Source organism: Panthera pardus, unplaced genomic scaffold (genome assembly GCF_024362965.1).
Source record: "Panthera pardus isolate Hobbes unplaced genomic scaffold, ASM2436296v1 HiC_scaffold_20, whole genome shotgun sequence".
Taxonomy (NCBI): Eukaryota; Metazoa; Chordata; class Mammalia; order Carnivora; family Felidae; genus Panthera; species Panthera pardus.
The window spans coordinates 37906062-37927367 of NW_026526766.1; the positions used below are offsets into that span (position 1 = coordinate 37906062).

The following is a 21306-nucleotide window of genomic DNA, read 5'->3' on the forward strand; positions in this document are numbered from 1 at the left end:
AATGCCATGTAACTCGGGGAAGTTGTATCTGATGGCTTTTCTACTTCAGTTATTCCCTATAGAAATTATAAGAATGGCAACATCTGTTTTCAAGACCAAACACAACTCAAAGCTACCATCAGATACAAGTACTAGTCTAGCCCTTGTATCACTAAGGAAATGTAAGTAATCTCATTCATCTTCTAAAGATGTAAGTCAAAGGAAAAAAAAAGAACACCTAAATCTCTACAACGCAAACAAAAGCTCTCTAGTTTCTCTGACTTGTGTTCCAAATTAGTGCCTCTGACCTTTTCTTAAAACTTTAAGCATCACAAGGAAATCAGTGGGAAGGGAATCATGTGCTAACAAAGTACTTAAAGGGCAGAAAAACGCACTGAAGTGAAAGGGGATTAGTAAAGGGTGGGGAAGAGGACCAGCCCCTCCCAGTTTGGGTGAGCAGATTTGGGATTAGTTATCAAGCAGAAACTCACATGCAATTAACAGCTCTGACATCAGGGGACGAGCAAATATAAAACACTCAGCTCTGAGAGGGGTTCATCAGAGAACCCGCTCAGGAGTTCAAGGTACTGGAGGGAAGCTCTATGGGGAGCAGGTGGATGCCCGCCAAAACTCCATTAGGATGGGAGATTTTAAGTCACGGAAATTAACTACCAGGAAATCTGCTTCCAATCCTTTCAGCTTCATGGCTAAATGTAATTAATGGCCATGACCTGCTAACGAATGCTTTGGATAAGAGACATCTATGATAAGTATTTTTTTTCATAAATAGAAATTTAAAATAAAGAAAACTAAATGCTAGGGCAGGGGATTTAATTATGTAGTTATTATCCATGTCAAGTTTTTCCAGGTAAATTACTATTTTTACTATTTGCGAGAAATGTCATTTCACAGATATGAAAAGCATTTTGTGGGCGGCTGGGGAGGGCTCCTGCCTGTTTATAACAGCACAAAAAGAAAACTTGCACTAATGCCATTTTGCTTTCTCCTTTTCAGCCTGATTTTTATGTGTTTCAGTCTCTACACAAAGGGCTGCAAACCAGAGATCTGTTCTTCACTCTTGCTTCGAGCAGAATGAAAGCCCATAAATTCCTCTCTCTGGGATACATCGTCTTGCCCCTGCTGTGTTCTCAACAGACCTGGGCTCAATTCCCAAGACAGTGTGCCACCGTTGACGCTCTGAGAAATGGTGTGTGTTGCCCAGACCTGTCCCCACTGTCTGGGCCTGGGACTGACCGCTGTGGCTCCTTGTCAGGGCGGGGCAGGTGTGAGGCAGTGACTGCAGACTCACGACCCCACAGCCCCCATTACCCGCATGATGGCAGAGATGATCGGGAGGCTTGGCCCACGAGGTTCTTCAACAGGACATGCCGATGCAATGGCAATTTCTCAGGACACAACTGTGGGACTTGCCGTCCTGGATGGAAAGGAGCTGCTTGTGACCAGAGAGTTCTCATAGGTAAGTGGGGATCTGCATGTATATACAGTTCTTCATGAGACTCTATGCATTTAATAGGAACCTAAATCATTTGAGCTGGAAGCACATCTGAAAATCATACAACTCACTCTTCCCTCTTCACAGTTGAGGAAACTGAGGCTCAGAGAGGCTAATAAGTGTATTTAAAGAGTTGAGGTTAAGGCTCAGATCCTCTGACTGACAAGACCTCCTTCCAAAACATTTATGGAGCAACTGCTCCATGCAGGGAACCATGGTAGGTGTTCGTGACTAGACCCTTCAGTGACTTCTCAAGGTAGTGATGTTAATTGTGGTAAGTGAGGTTCAGAAAGGTCAAATGCTTACAGCTGGTACTTGAAAAACCTGGAATTTGCCAGTGAGGTCAGTCTAGCTCTAAACCATGATCTACTTCTACTACACTTGCTAACCGACAAAGAAATTTCCCCTTGTGATGATCAAGTTCAGCCATTTCAGGTGACGAGCCTGGCCTTCACTCTACTAAATGGCAATAAATAATAAAGCTTTAAATAGTAAATCCAGCGATACATAGTTGTTTTCTATATGCCAAACATTGGGCCAAGGGTCTAACAGAATGTTTATTGAGTCTTTTTTATGAGCCACGCTCTGATATAATTGCTTTTTATGTGTGTATTCTTTAACCTTTACAACTCTATAAAGCAGGTATTATTTTTATATACACCCTTTCAGATGAGAAGGTGAGACTTAGAAACACGTGTACAGAGTCACAGAGTAAGTCCCTGGTGTTAACCACTATGCCATGTTTTTTACGAGGCTTATGATTTTGAAAAGATAGAAAGTTCCAGAAAAATATACCAATGATGAGCAGAAATAAATACGAGATCACAGAATCATAAAGTCCACAGTCATAATAACGAAAACTAATGAAAACCCTAGAGTAAGTTGGCGGGCAGGGGAGGGGCGGGGGCAGAAAATAGGCCTAAAGAAGAGATTCCGGTGAGGGGAATTTTAAAGGAGTATAAACTTATTTAAGCATATATGCAAATTATCATTAATGGGTACATGGGATGCAGTGTTACGATGACGCCCACGTGGCACATTTTCACGTTTGAATGTTGTATCCTTGAAGTCAGGAGAAATCTTCTGGACTTGAGTGCAGAAGAAAAGAACCGCTTTGTCCAGGCCCTGCATCTGGCCAAGCGGACAATGCACCCTCAGTTTGTCATCGCCACCAGGAGATCAGAAGAAATATTGGGGCCAGATGGCAACACGCCACAATTTGAGAACATTTCCATTTACAACTACTTTGTTTGGACACACTACTATTCGGTCAAAAAAACTTTCCTTGGGCCGGGACAGGAAAGCTTTGGCGAAGTGGATTTCTCTCATGAGGGACCGGCTTTTCTCACATGGCACAGGTACCACCTTCTGCAGTTGGAGAGAGACATGCAGGTATGTGTGACACGTTGCACTTTTCAGGTCCCCAACAGACAAGGTGGATCGTTTGGAAGCCGTTTTCATCCACTACGTTCTGCGCGATCGAAACACGTGATGGCAAAGCAATTTCATGATATTGATCTGTCTTTGACATTCTAAATTTCTCCCTGTTAGTAAATTACTTACTCATTAATTAGTCTTCATCTTTTGCGAAGGGAAAAGAAAGTAATATCAATGGTGAGGGAGCCAGTTGAGACATCTCTAGGTGTGATATAAAGTGATGGACATATGCTGCAGCATAATTGAAAAAATGATCTTCACATAGCTTGCAACAAAAGAATCTCAGTTGATGGGCCGGCCTTCCCAAATGTAAATCGATACCCCCTCCTCCAGGTTTGGATAAAAAAAAAAAAAAAAAGTATGCATACAGTTCTCAGTCTACCAAGTCCCAAATATACACCTTGTTATGCCAGCAAATGATGCTGAGTTTATGGCACAAAGTATAAATTATGAAAAACAATATCCTTTATATTGTCATGTGTTGATTGAACTCTGTTTTGTTTCCATGCCTCCTACCTCAGAAACCTACTAAAAGTATCACACCATTCAGGTCTCATTTTTACTTAAAAGGCATCAACTTTTGGGGCATATAGTAGACCTCAGCCCAAACATAAGTATTTCCTGCTTATCTTTTCAGCGGAGAACCTCAAACCAGATTAAAGTATGTTAACATAGATACTTTTTAATCATTTATTTTACCAATTGCTTTTCTTGAGAAGAGTAATTTTAAAATGAAATTTGAGGGGCGCCTGGATGGCTCAGTTGGTTAAGTGTCTGCCTCTTGGTTTTGGCTTAGGTCATGATCTCAGCGTTCATGAGTTCAAGCCCCACATCAGGCTCTGTGCTGTCAGCACAGAGATTGCTTGAGATTCTCTCTCTCTCTCACCTCCCCCCACACACACACTTGCTCACTCTCTCTCTCTCTCACAAAATAAGTAAATAAACATAAAAAAATAAAATGAAATTTTAAATTATTAGATCTCAACTAGGAAATCCACAAAATGAACGTGTTTTCTAGGTAAATGGATTCCTTCCCTCAAATTAAAATATAAAAGTTAATCTAAAAATATCTGAGGGTAAAAAAGGTGTTTAGATTCATTTATTGATTTGCAGTATGCTTGTGTCCAGCACTATCACAAGAAAATAAATGGTGAGGCGAGAGAGAATTAATGCACTAAAATACAGAATAAAACACTGGTATAAAAGTAGTCCATCCATATTCAGTTTGAGAGTGATTAAGTTAATTCATCTGATACTCTGAACTTCATATTTTATAGCTCTTATTACAAGTAAGACATTTAGTAGATTACGAGTAGATAAATCTGTCATTTGTAATCAACTCCAGATCTCCATGCCTCCAAGTCATTTTCTCATGGGCACACCAAAATGAAAGGGCAGGTGGAAAGTATCTAAAAGCTTCGATTTTGCCTGTGTAAACTTCAACCTCTATGCCTTATATTTTTAAAACCCAACAGCACAAGGGATCCAACGAATTACAGTCTAAATGTAATGCACAGTTGAAATGCCACATGAATATTCTCCAACTCCCAAATGTCAATTCTGAACCACAAACTGACTCTTAATGATCCCTTGGAAGCTGTCACTAATTTTTGTGAACCAGAACAATGGCTTCTAAACAAGGACTCTAAACCCCTGGAGATCAATAAAGGAGGATGCTTTGGAAAGCTTTTGGTCCTCTAAAATACCCTGGGGACCAGGAAATGCTTCCTAAAGGGTTTAAAGTGAAAAAGCAGAAATGTACTAAATGCTTAGGAGGTGAGGCACAATGATGGCAATCTCTACACTTAAATCTCACTCCCTAAATATAACTCCCCAACGGTCTAAAGGAATGAGAACAAATACAATAAAAATATGTTTTAAGGAACTCAATAAAATAAGCATGTGATCTTGAGTCCATTACTTTTTCTTTTAAGGTTTTTGTTTGTTTGTTTTGTGTTATTTTGTTTTTTGAGAGAGAGAGAGAGCTCCACGTTGTCAGCGCAGAGCTGAAGTGGGGCTTGATCTTACGAACCATGAAATCATGGCCTGAGCCAAGATCAAAAGTAGGACACTTAAACCACTGAGCCACCTAGGCATCCCCTGAATCCAGTACTTTTAAAATTGTTGAGATCAGCTCTGAAAGGAAACTATATCCCTGGTCTAAAGAACTGTGTGCCCAAAGAAATACTCTGCTTCATTTCACATTTCCCGTTGGTATTAGTTTTTAAGCAGAAACCCAAGTCTTAACAGTTTTGATTCTGAAGCGGGGGTCTTTAAGCAAAACGCCTTCAGTATCCAGGCAGATACAGTGATGTGAAAGAGATTGTCTGTGTAGCCTGTGAAAAGTCGAATCCATATAGCTCATATTTGGAAAACCTGGAATTCACATAGGCTTCTTCCACTACCCTTGTTAACCCACAAATAAATTTTAAAAACCAGAATCTAAATGCCTGAAGTCATTCATGTTAAACGGAAAGAAAGAAAGAAAGAAAGAAAGAAAGAAAGAAAGAAAGAAAGAAAGAAAGAAAACAAAAAGCACTGCTCTACATAATATATTTAAAGACTGGATCTGGCTCCAGACCAAGACTCCATGGTGCTTGAATTAGAGATATGAAAATTAGAGATATGAAAACAGGAGGTAAAATGTCAAGGAGCGAAAGCTATTATTGATATATATTTTTTTGGTATCACCAATAGAACTTGAATTACCTACCTGGAAAAAAAAAAAAAAGGGAAGACTTCTTTCCCCAAAAATAGCATTTGTAGAAACTTCTGTATGATGAGTTGAGTTTCATTCTCTTTAGTGCCTCAATGACTCTTCATAGTATGTGATAAGCTTTGTTAAGTAAGATATTTAATTCCTCTGGCTACTCAGACACCACTGATACACTAACTGGTTCTAATTACCAAAAGAGAGTTGATAGAAACAGACAGCCAGGGAGAAAACCAAGCAAAGGGGGAGAATTTTAAACAAAAGCAGAGAACGCTAACAGAGTTTCTTTGATCTAGGAAATGTTGCAGGATCCTTCATTCTCCCTTCCTTACTGGAATTTTGCAACCGGGAAGAACATCTGTGACATTTGCACCGATGACCTCATGGGATCGAGAAGCAACTTTGACCCCACTCTTATAAGCCTGAACTCTGTCTTTTCTCAATGGCGAGTGGTCTGCGAATCCTTGGAGGATTATGATACCCTGGGAACACTTTGTAATAGTAAGTTCCAAACCCATCTAGGATTCAGAATTCCCTATTACCTAAAGAGATTAAATGTGCTGTCTGAAAGCCCTCGTTCTACTAAGGACTTCAGAATAAAATATTTTATTAGAGAGAATCGATGTACAGATGTTCATTGAACGCTACTCAAGGCACTCTATAAGGTTCCCGGGGGGAGCAGAAAGTGTCTATACATTTTTACACTGCTTTTCTTGAGAAATTTGGCCAGTGCCTTGCTCGCTCTCTTACTTTGGAAACGTATGGTTATATAAGATTAATCCTCTTAGCACATACAGCACTCCTGAGTAGTCATGTGTCTTGAGTTGAAATTTCAGAGCAAATTGTTTCCCTAGGAAATCTGAAATATGCCGAAAGAGTTGGAAGTGACCTGAGAGTAAAGTTCTAGTCAGAGGGTCAAAAGCAAAAGGTGATATGCAGGGTATCTTTAAGAAAAGGAAGATACCTTATGCAAGATGTCTTCCAGCTAACTGCTTTGAACCTCTGTCAAAGCGAACACAAAAAGGGAATGCTAAACCAGCTGTCCCGGCGTCCTTTCTCCAGTGATGTATAGGCCACTGCTGCCTTAGATCAAGGTTCTGTGATATGTGGATCTGTTCCTGAGTGTGTTGTTCTCTTCCTTGGATCACATTATTACTCTCTCTGTGGCACCAACACAAGGTTTTAATTACTAGTCACCTACCCCATCTACTTTTCTTCTTCAGGCATGTTTGGTTATTTTAAACTTGTTCTTCAATGTAAAAACTGGATTCATGGGAATTTACTTTGTTAACGTCTTCAAAATATATTTATTCCCATATATTCTTTTCAGCTGAAAATATGAAATTCCTATATCAACCTTAAAAAAAAAGAATATCTTTCAAAAAGAATATTCTAAATAGAACAATTCAGTAGATTTTTTTCAGCATTATAAGATTTTTTAGCTGCATATAGGAAAAAGAGAAGTGATAGTGTATGGATTTTTTTTTTCGGTTGAAGTTTAAAAATTAGAATAAATTTTGTATTTGTTTAGCAAGCTGAATGAGTGATCCCACCTTGAAATGACGTTGAGAATCAATATATCTTTAGATACGAAAACATTAATCCCTTTCTGAGCAGGCTATTGTATTTTGTCCTAGGAATTTTTTCCAGACCTTTTCTAACGATACTGGTGACTGGATGCCAAAATATAGCACAGTTTAAGTGGGTAAATAAAATTATGGCAGAGGAGAGAAGATTCTATTTTCATCACTTGTTCTTGTCAAGAGGTCTCATAACCAAGACACGTAGTTTCATGAAAAATTGAAGATTGTGTATTTTAGGGAAACAAATTTGAGGAATACTTCTTTTCTTAGTTCGTGATATAAACACCAAGAATTTTATTTATTAGGCCAGTGAAAGATGAAAGGAAACTAACAGTTTATTGAACACATACTACGTGCCTGATATGGTACCAAATGCTTTCATATATCTTATTTAATTCTCCTAATTCTGTTCTTGGATGAAATTATCCATTCCTGTGGTTTCATTGATCATCTTTTACTGGACAGCCATGCACGTACATTTTTAGAACAAACCTTCCTTACATATCCCAATCCTGTATTTTCATGTGTTTGTTGCAACAATGCCTCTCCAGCGTCCCATTAAAGCGCCAAACTTGGTACATTGCAAGAATGAGTTATTGACACCTAAGACTCTTCTAGACACTAAAATATCATCTTGGATTCATCATATGAAGAATGTTGTTCCTTCTACACAGTATTTCTTAAATCTATTTTCTCCTTCATACACTCAGAACTTTTCATTCATTCCTGCATGGAAACTCCACAGGACTCCAATCCATATGAGGTTAAATCAGGTGCATTGGCAGAGGCTGTCCATGTGCAAACAAATCTAAAAAGACCCAGGTTAAATTTAACTCGTTTAAACTAGTTTCTTTACTATCAGAATTTTCCACTGTGAAACTCCATGAGGGCAGATTAGGGTGTGATGTTTTCAAAACCCATGTAATCTATCGTGTTTTTCTTGGAATGTGTTGATAGCTCCTGAACAATAATCCTTAAAACACAAGCTTGGATTGATAGTTTTAGCCAGTGGGGTCTGAAAGTTTTAATAATAATGCATACCTAAAACAGTGTGCTATCTCCTTCCCAATCTCAAGAGTGGAATATGTTTTATTTTTATATTATATAAAGTTGCTATGCTAATTCATCAGGTACTAATCGTTATGTTAATTATAAACATTACAACATTTAAGCTTTATGAATGAGGTAAAATGAATACAAATTGAGATTGTAATATCACCTCTCCCACCCCAGTGGATTATTCTGCATATCCTTTTAAGACACACACATACTTCTCTCGAGATCATTGGAACAGAAAATGCAAAATATTCCTAACCGATCTCCTCCTTTCCCACCTACCTAAGAGTTCTCTTCATTTCCTATTGAATTAAACATAATTTCTCCACAATATGAATCTGGTCTAGTTTTACATTGTTCCCACCGTCCCTTACCCTCTTGCATTGCCCTGTACTCCAGGCAAGCTATTCCCCAACCAGCCCTCTTTACAGCCCAAACGATCTTTCCATATATCAACATACACCAGAAAACTATTTAGCATCTACTATTTGCCAGGCCCTGTACCAAGATTAAGGGATGTACTGGTGAGCGAGAATAGAATAAGTTCTTGTTCTGAGGGAGCTTATCTCATAGATAGGAGAAAGCATATCATCGTTCTTATTACCTCTGTCAAAAATGTTCCACTTGTAACATTTCCCCTATTTACCCTGAAAATTCTTCTCAGAGAATCAGAGCTCTTTGCAATCTCTTTCTCTCTCCTCTCTTTCTCTCTCTTTAACATGTATTTGTTTTTGAGAGACAGAGACAGAACACAAGTGGGGGCGGGGGGCACAAAGAGAGAGGGAGACACAGAATCAGAAGCAGGTTCCAGGCTCTGAGCTGTCAGCACAGAGCCCAATGCAGAGCTTGAACCCATGAACCATGAGTTGATGACCTAAACCGAAGTCAGTTGCTTAACCAATTGAGCCACCAAGGCGCTCCTGCAAATCTCTTTTCTTTAATGACATCTTTCTGAAACCACACACTTGGAAAGGATTGATATTCTTTCTCAATCTCTGTCTTTCTGTCTCTCCCCTTCTCCTTTCCACTCTCCCTCTTTCTCTTTCTCTCCTTCCCTCCCTTCCTTCTTCCTTCTCTCCCTTCCTTCTTCCTTCTCTCCCTCCCTCCCTCAAGGCACCCATTCTATTATCCCTAGTGTCACAGCCCTTTGCTTGCCTGTTTGTCTTAGTGCCTTTTAACACGTGCCTTTTAACAAGTTTATTTCTCACATTAATTGCTGAAAAATATGTATCGATTGAAATATAGACCAGTTCCCAAAGAAATTGTAGATTGTCTTTCTTTATTTCTCTGAAGGCTTGAAACAAACAGTAATTGAATATAAAATTTCACACATGTGTGAAATATAGATTTAGTGTGGGATTTAGGTTTATGAGACTATTTTGGCAAAATTCAATTTTCCATGGACTTTTGATGTTAATATATTTTCAGTAATGAGGTATACGTTGATTAAACAAATAACAGGACCTCTATCTGTTATTGTGATCATTTTTTTCTTCTAATGATTTTATGTATCACACATCTAACTCTGCTCACAGATATATCACAATGATAAGAATGTGATAACTTAAATATTCTCACTGTAATGACCCTAAGTCTGCCTTTTTAAAATGTTCTCTTCTACCAGGGAGAACCTATCTTTCAGTGATCATGCTCTACATAAAAATGGAAGAGCAAAGAGATCTGTAAATATTCTGTAAGTGTTCCTGTACCCTGTATTTTTTTCCAGGCACTGAGAGGGGGCCAATTAGGAGAAATCCAGCTGGAAATGTGGCGAGGCCAATGGTACAACGTCTTCCTGAACCACAGGATGTCGCCCAGTGCTTGGAAGTTGGTTTATTTGACACCCCTCCTTTTTATTCCAATTCTACAAACAGTTTCCGAAATACAGTAGAAGGTAAGTAAAAGAAGTCAGTGCTTTGATTTTATGTAGTTGTCACAGTAAACTGAACTATTCACATTCAGATCTCCTTGAAAAATCTTTGGAAGCCATATTGATCTTATGAATTTATGTGAATGTTGCCTCCTATTATGATGTAGTCACAATTCCCTGCTCAAAAAAGAACTTCTTAAAGAAAAGTGTCAGGCCATGAAACTCTTTTAAATTATCATAGTAGAATCCTTGGGAAATTAGTCTTCAATCTCTAAAATACCTGAAAAGTATTAACTCAAATCTGTGAGGTGGCTAATCATTATAACTCTATCAAATTCTGGTAGAGGCAAATAATTTTCAAGACTTTGAGAGCCTAAATTTTTTTCTTAAAAAATAACAATAAAGTTTCTAAACAATTAGTTGACATCCAATAATGCCTGGCTGGGGCATATATTTCATTTAGGTTTGTATTATCCTATGAATGTTTTTAAAGGACTATAAAAATTCAAACTACCATCTAATGATATTTAATGTGATTCTCCTTATTTCATTCAAAGTATTTTAAAGGTGAGGAAACTAAAGACCAAAGAAGTGAATTTCCCAAGATAGTTTGTAACAGAACACAATTTCAAATCAAAATTTTTTAAGTCCATTGTCTTTATACGATACATTTTAATATCTCTAAATCATCACCGATACATATTTAAAGTTTTAAAACAACAGAATCACATTTAACGTATTATAAACTTCTTCTTGTCACAATGTACGTTAAATGTAGCATTAAACATGTTAGGCTCCTCCCCCTGAGGGGAAAAAAAAAAATAGGAATAGATCTCTCTGTCTCCATGATCTGAGATACTTGACATAGAAATCTAATCATTATTTTCCTTTCTCTCCCCTATTATCATCAAAACTAGATGCCATTCTATTCTGTCTTTATGTTAATATTAATAACTAAATATGAATGCACTGATTTGGAGATTATTCAATAGATAATCACTATGTTTTGACTAAACTGGTGTATATAAACTAAGGCCATAAGCATTATATCCTTTTTTTTAATTTACTTTGTAAAATTCAAGTTAGTTAACACATAGTGCAGTATTGGCTTCAGTAGGACCCAGTGATTCATCACTTCCATATAACACCCAGTGCTCACCCCAACAAGTGCCCTCCTTAATGCCCATCACCAGTTTGGCACAGCCCCCCCGCCACCTCCCCTCCAGCAACCCTCAGTTTGTTCTCTGAATTTAAGAGTCTCTTATGATTTGCCTCCCTCTCTGTTTTTATCTTATTTTTCCTTCCCTTCCCCTATGTTCTTCTGTTGTGTTTCTTATTAAATTCCACATATGAGTGAAGTCATATGATATTTGTCTTTCTCTGACTGATTTATTTCATTCAGCATAACACACTCTAGTTCCATCTGCGTTGTTGCAAATGGCAAGATTTCATTCTTTTTGATCACTGTGTAATATTCCAGTGTGTGTGTGTGTGTGTGTGTGTGTGTGTGTGTGTGTATGTGTGCGCACGCACACATACACACACACACACACACACATATATATATATACCACATCTTCTTTATACATTCATCAGTCAATGGACGTTTGGGCTCTTTCCATAATCTGGCTATTGGCCATAAGCACTAATTTCTACAAGAATATGTAGGTTGCATCTTAATGATGCAACCTTAATGATGACCAATCAAAGGACAAATTATACTGATTTCCTGACAGAAGGTCTGAAAGGACCAGTGCCCACCAGCATGCTGTGTATGCAGTCTTTAAACATTTCGTAAATAAAAATAATAATAATGGAATAAATATATGCAAAATGACTAAATAAATGAGTGAGTGTAATTGTACAAATGGGTTAATATATTTTATCATCTTTGAAAAACAAAACAAACAAACAACAACAAAAAAAAAAAACCACAGCTCCACACCCAGTGTGGAGCCCAATGCAGGGCTTAAACTCACGATCCTGAGATCAAGACCTGAGCTGAGATCAAGAGTCAGACACTCAGCTGATTGACCCAGGCACCCTTGGGTTAATGTGTTTTAAATTCTAATTTTATTTAATAATATGTAACATTTCCCTGTTCTTCCACCTCTGATTCTTAAAGCCAACCAGGTATACTTATAACTCCATCCTGCATCACAGACCCTCCGTTTTTGTGATCTATCTTTACCTTCTGCCTAATATATATACCTAATAAATATCATATGGAAATATATATGGAAAATATATACAATATATAATATGGGAGACATACAGTATAAGAAATACATAATACATGAAATGTAGGAAATATACATATTATATAGGAATATCATATACATCATATAGAATATGGGAAATAGAGAGAGAGAGGATACATAGGAAATTATTAAATATTATATAAATGTTTTGACAACAGGCTTTCCAGATGTTTAAAACTAGTACAGACATGATAAGCATGCTCTGGGAAATTGTGACTTTTCCACAAACATAAGATAACTTTCCCAAAATAAACATGGTGACAGTGAAAAGGAATGAGGTAGGAAACTGAAGTAATATCTGGCAATTTAAGGTCCAGGACAATCAGAGTGATGTCCTCCCAACTGTGTTAGTTTTTAGGAGAAGGAGATTTCCACTCTCTTTATTTCCACTGAACCAATGTTTGCCTTGTCAAAATAGAGTGCTCTATATATTTTGGCTGGCATCTTTGCAGGTCATTATTTTTAACCTTGAGGCTACATTTAAAATGTCGTGCCACTGGCTTAAAGCTAACCTAGCTCTGGGTATAGCAAGAAATGTCACCAACCATAGGTACGGAGAAGCAAGGCTATTATATTAGGGCAAAAATTGGCCTGACAAACTGCGGGGAAACTGTTTCCCGATATAATCGCTGCTGTTGATTTGAAAAGCAAGATATTGGCAATGGTTTTCATTCTTCTCACCCCTCTTTTTATATCTAGGTTACAGCGATCCCACAGGAAAGTATGACCCTGCTATTCGAAGCCTTCACAATTTGGCTCATCTATTCCTGAATGGAACAGGGGGACAAACCCATTTATCTCCAAACGATCCTATTTTTGTCCTCCTGCACACTTTCACTGACGCAGTCTTTGATGAATGGCTGAGGAGATATAATGCTGGTGAGACATTCTCCTATGCTTTTTTGCGGGCTCAGCAAGGAGACCGTTCAGGTGGTATAGTTATCACTATAGACTACGCACTTACCACATGTGAACTACACTTCAAAATAAGGAGAAAAGAGCTGTGATATCTAGCTGTTTCCACATGTCCCAAACGACTTTGAAAATGCAGATAAAAAGTTATAAAAATAGTTACGAGACAATATTATATTATTATCCGAGTAAGCACGTAATCCCTTCTCATTTTTTAGTTTGAAAAGATGACTGTCATGTTTCCCAAATTTTTCTTCCTTGTAGCTTCCAATGAACATTTGCATGTCTTTTTTTGTCTTTTTTTTTTTTTGAGCATTTTCGTTGTGAATAAAAAAAAATTTCACTGATCTCTTCTTCGATACCTAAAAGACAGAAAAAAATATGCTCATAATCCACAGTTTTGATTTTTATTACTGCTGGCCTCTTACATAGGGAAATTCTCTTCAACTTGAAAAGTTAATGTTGGTTTTTATAGAGAGCACAGCATAGAAAATCTTTTTCAACTTCATTTTAATGGGTTTTTAAAAATATTATTTAGAAGGCCACTTTCTCTTCACTTCTACTCAGCTGAGAGGCTCAAGTCACTTTGCAAACAATGAAGTACTTCTATTTGTTAAAGCATCATACATGTTCATACTTCAAAAGTTTGTAAATTTTGGCTTCTGTGCCTTTACTTTATCCCGCACATAAACATAATATTGGGTATAAACTATCTATTGACTTATCTACCCAATTCAGCCAGTCTCTTATTTCTTGGTGTGTATGTACAAGAGAAGCCTCTAATCCAACCTGATTACGACCATTCACAGATACGTTGGTCAAAATCATATGTTCCATCAGAAAATCATTCAAGAAACAAATAACTCACATATAACTATTCACTCATCCATCTGCTATGAATTCACTAATTGGAGTTCACTTATTTCATATGTATTCACAAGCATACCTACAGTCATAATGAATTATCTACAATTTACAATGTCTGTTTCTTTAACAAGAAACAAGAAATTAACAACCCTTGAGATGCAACCTGAGTCCAGTATGCGTCTAGATTTTCATAATGACTACCTTATGTTTACAATCCTATTGCTCACTTCTAATTCTTTACCAATATCTCAGGCATTCTCCTTTAGCAAACCTTTCTTAGACATTTATACATTTAATATAAAACAACATCCCTCTCTTTTAGAAATCATAATTATCATTTTGCATATGGTTAGCTATATTACTTCGTATGACAATAGCAAGTAAAGTGGAGTTCATAGGTTTAGGAATGAACAAAAACTTGTTAAACACGCACTTCTCAGAACTAGACAACAACGCACAAGCTGTAGTTATTCACCCATTCACAAGGCCATGGCTGTTAGTAAGTTGTTCTTACTTAGGACTTACTTAAGAAGTAAAAGGGGGTGGAAAATCTTGGGTAATCTGGAGCTTTCTTTCAACTATGCAAACAAGTATTCCTTTGCCTTACATACCCTGATTGAAAAGATCATTATTTGACATCTATAACAAGTTGTTAATGGTCATCGATGAACCAGATAAATACCTTTGTTATTTTCTCCCCACTTCCTTTGCTTGTACTATATAAATTGCATAATAGCTCTCAGTTACTTGGATAGTAGTAGAGGGAAAAGTACCATGAGCAAAAAGTAGGGAGCCTAAAGCATATTGACAAAATGTGGCCATAAAATTATAAGACAAGTTAATGTAAACACTTAAGAATTGCAGGAACACTGGGGCGCCTGGGTGGCTCAGTTGGTTAAACGTCCGACTTCGGCTCAGGTCATGATCTCACAGTCCGTGAGTTCGAGCCCTGCATCGGGCTCTGGGCTGATGGCTCAGAGCCTGGAGCCTGCTTCCGATTCTGTGTCTCCCTCTCTCTGCCCCTCCCCCGTTCATGCTCTGTCTCTCTCTGTCTCAAAAATAAATAAAACGTTAAAAAAAATTTAAAAAAAAATTGCAGGAACACTGAACACTAATGATTAACCTTCTGCTTAAATATTCCATGCCCCTGCAAACGTCCCTTGGAAAAACAATGTCATAGAACGACTACATAGGAAGAAAATAAAAAGATTAGAAAAATGTCTAAAATGATGCATACAGCAGAAGTCTTTGTTGCAAATAAGTCTATGAGTGGAGGATGGAATTAGTTTTCAAAATGTATTGAAAATTTTTTATAATAAGGAAGTATCTTCAAAAATCATAGGATTATAAAATTATTAGGGTCAGAATGGAATAAGAATTGCATTTTACAGCTGAAGGAATGAGAGTCATCGCATATAATGTGATGTCTCATTAGACATGAGGTGGTATAATATAGAGCACGCAAACTTTATTCAATATGATGTTAAGTTTTATTCCCTAACATTTTGTATCCATGTGCACATTTAATTCAATTTTCTATTTTTCCCAAATGCAAGTCATGTGAATGAAGTTTTATATATAGCACTAAATATAGTGAGCTTTTCAGAAGAAGCAGTGTATACGTTTTACAGACCAGACCCTACTTATCCTGCCCTGAGAGAAATGAACTAATTACGCACACACTCAAAGCCTTTCACAAACAGTATCTGATTCCATATCTTTGTTCTTATGAATAATGCTGCAATGAACATGGGTGCAAATATCTCTTCGAGATACTGATTTCATGTCTTTTAGACATACACCCAGAAGTGGGATTGCTGGATCATATGGTAGTTCTATTTTTAATTTTTTGAGGAACATCCATACTGCTTCCATACTGGCTGCACCAATTCCCACCGACAGGGCACAACAGCTCTCTTCTCTCCACGCTTTTCCCAACGCTTGTAATCTCTTTTTGACCACAGCCATCCTTACAGGTGTGAGGTAATCTCTCAGGACGGTTCCAATTGGCATTTCCTAATTAGTGATATTGAATACCTTTTCACGGACCAGGTGGCCATTTGTAAATCATCATGTCATATACCTTAAATACATACAATTTTTTGTCAATTGTACCTCAGTAAAGCTGGAAAATAATACTATTTGAGTGCCTACTATTTCCCACATAGTATTTTAGGTACCAGAAATACAGTAGCGTACAAAACACACAAAAATATTTTCCCTCCTGGAACTCCCCTAGTTGTTAGTTGAAATGGCAGTAAAAATAAGTAAATAAATATAAAGTATGTTAGATGGGAGAAAGTGTTTGCAAGCTAAGAAAATCAGGAAAGGGGATGGTGAGTACTACATAAATACATGGAGGAAAATCATCCTGGGATGAACAAAGGAACCCACTGTGGCCAGAGCAGAGCAGAGAGTGGGGAGAAAATGGTGGGAAATAACAAGGTCAGAGAGGTGACAGGGGGAAGATCCTGAAGGCTGTTGGCTATAACTCTGAGATGGGAAGGGTCTTGCATAGGGAAGTTTCATGACGATTCTACTGTTCTTGTTTGCTATTTTCACAATTATTCCTCCATTCAGTTGAATCGATGTAACTTTATCACCACGCTGATGCTGAATGGGGTTGAGGCTGTTCGAGTCAGGATGTAGTGGAAAGGCGAAATAGAAAGTTACAAAAAAAAGTTTATCTACATTGTTAACTTTAACAAATAATTAACGAGAATACACCAAAACGTGGGTTCCTTGGGCCAGGCGTTCTGTCTGTTCTGTGCAGTGCTGTAGCCTCCATGCCGAGACCAGTGTCTTACGTTAGTAAGAGCTCAACAGATTTGAAGCAATAAATATTAAATTAGCATGAATACATAGTAAATCTAAAGTCACAAAAATATAAACACTACATGCCATGCTATGATCAGTTGTTTTACAAAGTAGACGCTAAAATACTTTTCTGTGCTTCCCAGGATCACAGGGACTGTCTAGGTGATATATTTCTTGCAAACAGAAAATGTAATACTCCGCTAACTTTCTCACATATTCCAGCTCTTCTACATAGTTGTCCACTCGTGTCCAGCCCAAGCCCGATTCCAACTCTGGTTTTGTGATATCCCACCTCATTTAGTTGTATCAACATAAATGTAGAACATCAATAATAAAAAAGAACAATCTTGGGGCACCTAGGTGGCTCAGTCGGTAAAGCATCTGACTTCAGCTCAGGTCATGATCTCACGGTTCGTGGGTTTGAGCCCCATGTGGGGCTCTGTGCTGACAGCTCAGAGCCTGGAGCCTGCTTCAGATGATGTGTCTCCCTCTCTCTCTCTCACCCTCCCTGCTCATGCTCTGTCTCTGTCAAAAATGAATAAACATTTTTAAAAAATTAAAAAAAAAAAAAAACAATCTTCTGCCACAAAGAACCTATCACTCTTTTTATCCCTGATGACAGAAACTCACTAATAATATAAATGCCTGTAACTTGTATTTAAGTTGAAAGAGGAGAAGTGGCAGGAAGGAAATAATATCCCAGGAACTTGATTTAAAAATTTAAGTGTTTTTTCTAACAGAGTAAAATATAGGGGATAAGTTCATATTTATATCTCGGGAAGTAAACAGAAAAAAATGAAGAATACTAAACAGACATATTCATATTCAAGGACAAACCTCCATTAGACATGGCACCTCTCAAATTTATAGATGAAGCTTCAGCAAACTATACGTCCATCTTTTTTTAGCCTTGAAAGAGAAGTTTAGTGAATTTTTTTCAAATAAGTTTCTGTAATTTAAAAGTAAAACAACTAATGATCAACATAGATGATAAAATACTAAAACTTCCCTGTTTTTAAACGTTCTTGATCTATTGGATGTTATGTTAGTGCTGTGTTCAAAACATTTGAACTCTGTTTTATGCAATTTTCCCTGTTCTGCTATATACAGTAAAACTATTTTTATGTCTTTATCCAGTAAAAAAATAAAAAAAAAACATTTTTATGTTATCCTAGAATATTTTAGGTCACCTTCAGGACATAATAATCTATTAATACTAACTTTATTATGTTATTAACAAGATGTCTTTGGCATATTTTAGATGTATCCACATTTCCATTGGAAAATGCCCCAATTGGACATAATAGACAATACAATATGGTGCCATTCTGGCCTCCAGTTACCAACATAGAAATGTTTGTCACTGCTCCAGACAATCTGGGATATACTTATGAAGTTCAATGGCCAAGTGAGTATTGAAAATGTATCTTTTCTGTGGAAATTACCAAAACTACATTTGCTACCTTTTAAGGTAATCACAGTATTCTGAGGCCTATATTTTCCACTTAGATTTAGAAGGTTTTATTTGGATTTTTATTTTGAGATAAAGAGATTGAATGTAACATTTGTTGAGAGCCCACTCTGATCTGGAATTAAGCTGATTCTATAGCATACTATCTCATTTAATCCATACAACCCTCTGAGCTAAGTGTTGTAATCCTCATTTTACAAATAAGGAAGATGAGGCTAGCTGTGATTAACTGAGAGAGGGTAATTGTCACAGTTCATATTTCTAGTAGGCAGAGATAATGAGTTTTGAGCTTAAGTTCATGTAATACGGCCCAATTTTTCTACTACATAATGGTGCCTTCGTATCTTTATTCTAAAAAGAAAAAATGGAGTGAGATACTCTGTGCTGCTTTTTCTGAGATTTTGAAATTCAAACATTCTTATTTTCTTTTCAATCCCTTCCCAACAAAGGCAGCAGGGTATAGTGAAGAGCACAGCATCTGGGTTTTGAAAGACTTGGGTCCCTAAACCAACTCTGGCGCCTACTGGCCAAGTGACCTTGGACAAGTGGCTCAAACTCTATGGCATCATTTTCTCACCTTTAGAACAGAAATAATAATAGCTATCCCAATAGGGTCCACTTAGTAGGAGAAATTTGGTAAGTGCCTTCAACATGACAGGTGCTATCATCAGCAATGTGGACAATAAAAAAGTTCTATATGGGGGCACCTGGGTGGCTTAGTTGTTTAAGCGTCTAACTCTTGATTTCAGCTCAGGTCATGATCTCAGGAACTGAGAGATAGAGCCCTGCAGGCTCTGTGCTGTCAGAGGGATTCATTCCCTCATGCCTGAGGGATTCATTCTCTCTCTCTCTCTATCTCTCTCTCTCTCTCTCTCTCAAAATAAATAAATAAATAAACTTAAAAAATTATATATGAAGATTTCGGTAAAATGCCTGCCACAATGCCTAAGTTTAGGGGAGCTGATTTTTGGTGGCAACTATTTTACTGTTTATTTTTTGTTCTCCTTTTGTTTTTCACAGGTCGGAATTTTAGCATTTCTGAACTTGTTACTATGGGAGTAGTTGCTGCTTTATCACTGGTCGCGGTCATTTTTGCGGGTGCTTCTTGTATGATTCGTGCCAGAAGCAACATGGATGAAGCACATCAGCCTCTTCTCACTGATCAATATCAACACTATGCTGAAGAATATGAAAAACTGCACAATCCTAATCAGTCTATGGTCTAATGACAAACGACCAATTCTCTGATACATTAGCATCACAAGAACACCTGGTTGAAACATAATAGGTGAAATTACTGTATGTTCTTTTCCTCCATTACTCTCTTTCTTATGCACGCCCATGTTGGAATTAGAGCTCTACATATTATTTGCTACAGCACAGAAGAGTCACAGTCTTTTTAATACGTTCTTTTTTTCAACTCTATTTCAAATTGTAGGTTGTATGTTAACAAACTAGAATTTAAATAAAACTTGAAACATTAAAAAAATAAAAAACAAAACAAAACAAAATAAAATAAATTAAAATAAAATGGTAGGTTGCAGGCATACACCCCTGTCCTCTAACCCTAATTCCCAACCCTAACCCTAACCCTCTGGAGAGGTCTCTGAACTGCAAAATACCAGACACATATACTAACCCTAACCCTGAATCTGAGAAAGTGGCCTCCTGAACACATGATAAGAAACGCTGAGAAACAGCCTAGTTACCCTGGAGAAGACTCCAAACATTTAAGAACTGGTGGGATTTCTGGAAATGGGTGTTGAAGGTAGAGATTTAAAAAAAGAATAAAGAAAAATAAAATGGTAGTTTGCACCAACTCTATGATATTTAAGCAGAGAATGTGAAGATTTGGGCGTGTTTTAAAGATCAACTATATGACAATGCAAATAAGCTGTTGTGCTTTGTTTATGTATAAAGAAAAATCATAATAGTAAATCTCTGATTGAAATACATCAGTAGGCATCTCTACAATGTGAAAATGCAAACACATTTCCGTTCACTGACATCGAACAACGGATATATAGGAAGCCACATTTATTAATTAAAATCAATTATGTGGATTACAAATGGGATCCCAATTAAGTTTTTCAAACTAGGATTCCCCTTGGGCATCAAAGTTTAGTTTAGTTTAAGGTTTAGTCTGAGGTTCAACGTCGCAAAAAAATCCTGATCTTTGTCACACTCTATAGAGGTAAAGACTTCACTTTGTTTAAAAAACAGTTGATACTCTATTTGCCACCATGTTCTACCTGTCAACGGACTGGAAGCCAACAACCCATTCATACATTTCACGTCCCCATTCCTCTTCCAATATCTTAGTGACCCAAAGCAAGGCATAAAGTGGAGGATACGCAATACCGTGCTCTACAAACACCATTCGATTCATCGTGTTTCAAGTAGCCTTCTCGTATCACTTACCGGTCTTTCATATGTTTTCAAAATAAAATAATAATAATATTATTTCATCAGTTGTGTGAGGCTTTCATGACGCAGTTGTGTGAGGCTGTCATTAATTTTTATTCTGCCTATCTTCTAACCTAAAATATTTTTACTGTTTTTGATCTTGGGTTACTGAAATATTCTCAATGAAGAACTTGAAAGGGTGGTCACTGGGAACAAACATTTTTGGCAAAATCGGTGAAAAGAAATATGAACAATAGTAATTACACACTATAGAAAGTGGGGAGTCTGATATTCCTAACTCAAAAAACAAGATTAAAGTTATGTACACAATTGGTTATGGGGTTTCCCTATATTAAGCAATCTTAAGGCTATGAACACAAGAAAAACAGACAAAATGTGTTAGTAAAAGAGAATGCATATA

The 21306-nt window shown here is 37.2% G+C and overlaps 1 protein-coding gene across 1 annotated transcript; it reads left to right on the plus strand.

Annotated features, from left to right (window-relative positions):
- Positions 1 to 461: 461 nt before the first annotated feature.
- On the plus strand, positions 462 to 20944 carry TYRP1 (tyrosinase related protein 1). The gene is made up of 8 exons (XM_019415513.2): positions 462 to 563; positions 994 to 1456; positions 2562 to 2884; positions 5939 to 6143; positions 10008 to 10175; positions 13112 to 13291; positions 18270 to 18416; positions 19500 to 20944. Exons 2-8 carry the CDS (start codon positions 1072 to 1074, stop codon positions 19703 to 19705), a joined length of 1614 nt encoding a protein of 537 aa, XP_019271058.2. The 5' UTR covers positions 462 to 563; positions 994 to 1071; the 3' UTR covers positions 19706 to 20944.
- Positions 20945 to 21306: the final 362 nt, after the last annotated feature.

Excerpts from the sequence above, each read along its gene's own strand:
- TYRP1 (XM_019415513.2), top strand. The coding sequence starts at position 1,072 with ATGAAAGCCCATAAATTCCTCTCTCTGGGATACATCGTCTTGCCCCTG. Across the intron at positions 2,885-5,938 it reads AGTTGGAGAGAGACATGCAG|GAAATGTTGCAGGATCCTTC; the intron begins GTATGTGTGACA and ends TCTTTGATCTAG. Across the intron at positions 13,292-18,269 it reads GCTGAGGAGATATAATGCTG|ATGTATCCACATTTCCATTG; the intron begins GTGAGACATTCT and ends GGCATATTTTAG.